This window comes from Guillardia theta, assembly GCF_000315625.1.
Source record: "Guillardia theta CCMP2712 unplaced genomic scaffold GUITHscaffold_127, whole genome shotgun sequence".
NCBI classification, from domain to species: Eukaryota; class Cryptophyceae; order Pyrenomonadales; family Geminigeraceae; genus Guillardia; species Guillardia theta.
Window position 1 is genome coordinate 55,140 of NW_005434547.1, and position 2,973 is coordinate 58,112.

Genomic DNA, 2,973 nt, shown 5'->3' on the forward strand with positions numbered 1-2,973 from the left:
GAGGGCCGCAGGAGAGTCGGAGCTGTTCAAGCCCTCCCAGCGCCCCTCCTCCTCTACCGAGAACAAGCTGCTGGCCAAGTACGACCGCGTGCTGCAGACCTTGGCGTGGCTGCTGGTCTCGCCGGACGCGGAGGGGAAGCAGAGCAAGGCAGCGGCGCTGTGGGGGGGGGGGGGTAAAGGAAGGAGACAGAAAAGACTTGGTTGGGGGAGAAATCTTGAGAGAAAGAGGTCGGAGGAGCAGCCACAGAGATGAAAGGATACGGTAGCAAGTAGGAAGATGGCATGATAAAATGGGGTGAAGAGCGTCAGCTGAAAGACTATCTTGATATCTCCCGAAACCCTGCTGCTCACCATGCTGTGGTGGGATGAACATACATCTCTACATCTCTTCAGCCATCATGCATGGACACGCATGGAAGGAGTGAACATGCAAGGAGAGAACATGGTACTCTGATGTATCTGACCTGCGACGAATGCCAGAGATGAACGAAGCGCACGAGGCCCACACGAGGTTGCTCAAGAAACTGGATGACTTGGCACAACGAGCAAGGATGGTAGGGAGAGGTCGTGTGGATGGACTGGCTGCTTGTGTGACGCCCGTTTGAAGCAAACAACCGCTAGCCCGCAAGATGGTTGGCAAGATGAGGAGAAGGATGTGGAGAGTAGCTGGACATGTGGGAGGAAGCTGGAGCAAGACAGAATCCTTGATCAAGTTGGAAGTTTTGATTGTAGACAACTTGCGATGTTGTGTTGAAGCTCCCCTTGTTTTCAGTGGAGACATGTCATTCCCGAGATCCAGCAGTTCTTCTCTTCCATCAACACCGAGATGAAGTCAACGATGGTTGTGAAGAACGCTGAATGCTAGATTGTCATTGCTGTGCAGGACTATGCGGCGAGGGAAAGGAACGTGAAGATGAAAGAGCAGCTGCTTTCGAGGTCAATGATCTGATGTGATTGCACGACTATGATGCCTGATTGATTCTTGCAGGTATAACAACATCTCACAAGTTTTATCACAACTAGAGGAGAGCAGGTACGAAGATCGTTCAACAACCCAAATCTCGTCCTGTGCTGTGCTGTGCTGTGCTGTGCTGATGCAGGAAAGCATCTGTGATGTGAGTGTTTTGCATTCCCTCTCATCTTACCATCAAGGATTGTCTGCTGCTTGTTCTCTCTGCACCATTTGACATGCTCTGTATCAGGCTCAACAACAGCGATCCGACATGTGCATTGGATGGTTGTAGTTGCTCTCAACTATCATGAGCTGAGATGTATGAAAGTTCTACGAAAGCACGAGCATGCATATCAATCTCAAGATGATGGACAGCAGACGGCAGGAGACGCACTGGAGGTGAAGAGGGAGGATGCGGCTAATAGCAGCTGAGAACTCTTGACCTAGGGAGATTCTCTTTTCCTTGACGGACCATTCGAAGAAGGAGAAGAAGAAGATGGGCGGGAGGGCGAAGGTTTCGGTTCCCAGTGAGACTGAATGTTGTTGGACTAGATCGAGCGCTTCATTTTGTTGTGAAATATGCCATGTTTGCCGATCTCAAATTTTCACAGATGTTTGCCTTTATGCTGGGCAGTTGTTGTGTTTGACGATTTTTGATTGTTTGGGGTTCTTCACTTTTTGTTGTGCATGTTATTGTTTGTATGCTTGAGAGCTGCTCCTTACATGTTGCTTGTTGGGACTTTGATCTTTGTTCCCCCAGTCTGTCTTCGTTGGAGCAAGCAGAGCTGAGCGACAGGCTGCGGGAGATGACGAGGGCCCTCCTGCTTGAGCTGCAGGCATCCTCGTCCAGTCTTCAGCTCTATGGAGGGAGGAAGAAGGTGAGAAGGATGAGGACGAAGACGGAGAGGCTGGGGACAAATGGAGAGAAGTAGAGGAAGGAAGAAGGGGAGAAGAGGAGTAGGAGGTAGTTGTGGAGGAGAAGGAACAACGGCAGGAGCAGGAGCAGGAGCAGGAGAAGGAGAAGGAGAAGGAGAAGGAGAAGGAGCAGAAGTAGAAGCAAATGCATCGTCGTCGTCGTCGTCGTCGTCGTCGTCGTCGTCGTCGTCATCATCATCATCATCATCATCATCATCATCATCAGTAGCAGGAGCAGGAGCATCAGAAGGAGCAGGAGCAGGAGCATCATCATCATCATCATCATCATCATCATCATCATCATCATCATCATCATCATCATCATCATCATCATCATCATCATCATCAGCAGAACTGAGTCATATGGCAGGAAGAGAGGGAGGAGGGAGAAAACCTCGGGGCGCGCGACGGGCTTTCCCTGCAGGTTGTGAGGACTTGAGGCAGTCATCCTCTGACATGCGCGAACAGGAGAAGTCCAAGACCAGAGACGGAGCAGAGGAGGGAGAGAGGGAGAGGATGGGAGAGAAAGGAGGCAGCGAAGAGGAGGAGAAGCGAGGAGTGAGGCAGAGGAGAGGAGAGGAGGAGGGGCAGTGGGCAAGGACCCGGGGGGGAGAGGAGGGTAAGGGAAGGAGGGGCAGCAGCAGGGGAGAGGAGGGTGAGGAGCTGAACGAGATTGCCAACGCTATGAGGCATGGGTAACAAGTTCAGCCTCCTTGTGTTCCGCTATCCTTCTTGCATCGTCTTTGCCTGTCCCCTCTCCTCCTGCTCTCCTCCTGCTCTCCTCCTGCTCTCCTCCTGCTCCTGCTCTTTCCTCTTCTCTCCTCCTCCTCTCCTCCTTGTTTCTTCACTTTCTCTGTTCTCCTTCTCTCTCCTCCCTCTCTCCCCTTCTCTGCTCCTCGTCTTCTTTCTTCCTCTCCCTCACCTTCAGCTCCAGTGATCTCGAGTGGCGAGACTCGTTCCAGACCCTGGCGGTGAGACCCGTCTTGGCTCCTCCTTTCCACTTGCTTTTCCTCTCTTCATCCCCTCCCCTCCCTTTCTCAATGTTTGGCTCTCCCTCCCCTCCCCTCCCCACCCCCCCCCTCCCCCCCCCCTCTCCCTCCCTCCCT

The 2,973-nt window shown here is 52.6% G+C and overlaps 1 protein-coding gene across 1 annotated transcript; it reads left to right on the forward strand.

Moving 5' to 3' along the window:
- Window positions 1–473: 473 nt before the first annotated feature.
- GUITHDRAFT_118410 (hypothetical protein) lies at window positions 474–2,006 on the forward strand (the record flags this gene model as incomplete). Its single annotated transcript, XM_005822313.1, has 9 exons — window positions 474–554; window positions 773–841; window positions 884–936; window positions 989–1,110; window positions 1,203–1,237; window positions 1,281–1,351; window positions 1,400–1,479; window positions 1,736–1,830; window positions 1,947–2,006. The coding sequence occupies 9 exons, from the start codon at window positions 474–476 to the stop codon at window positions 2,004–2,006; spliced, it is 666 nt and encodes a 221-aa protein (XP_005822370.1).
- Window positions 2,007–2,973: the final 967 nt, after the last annotated feature.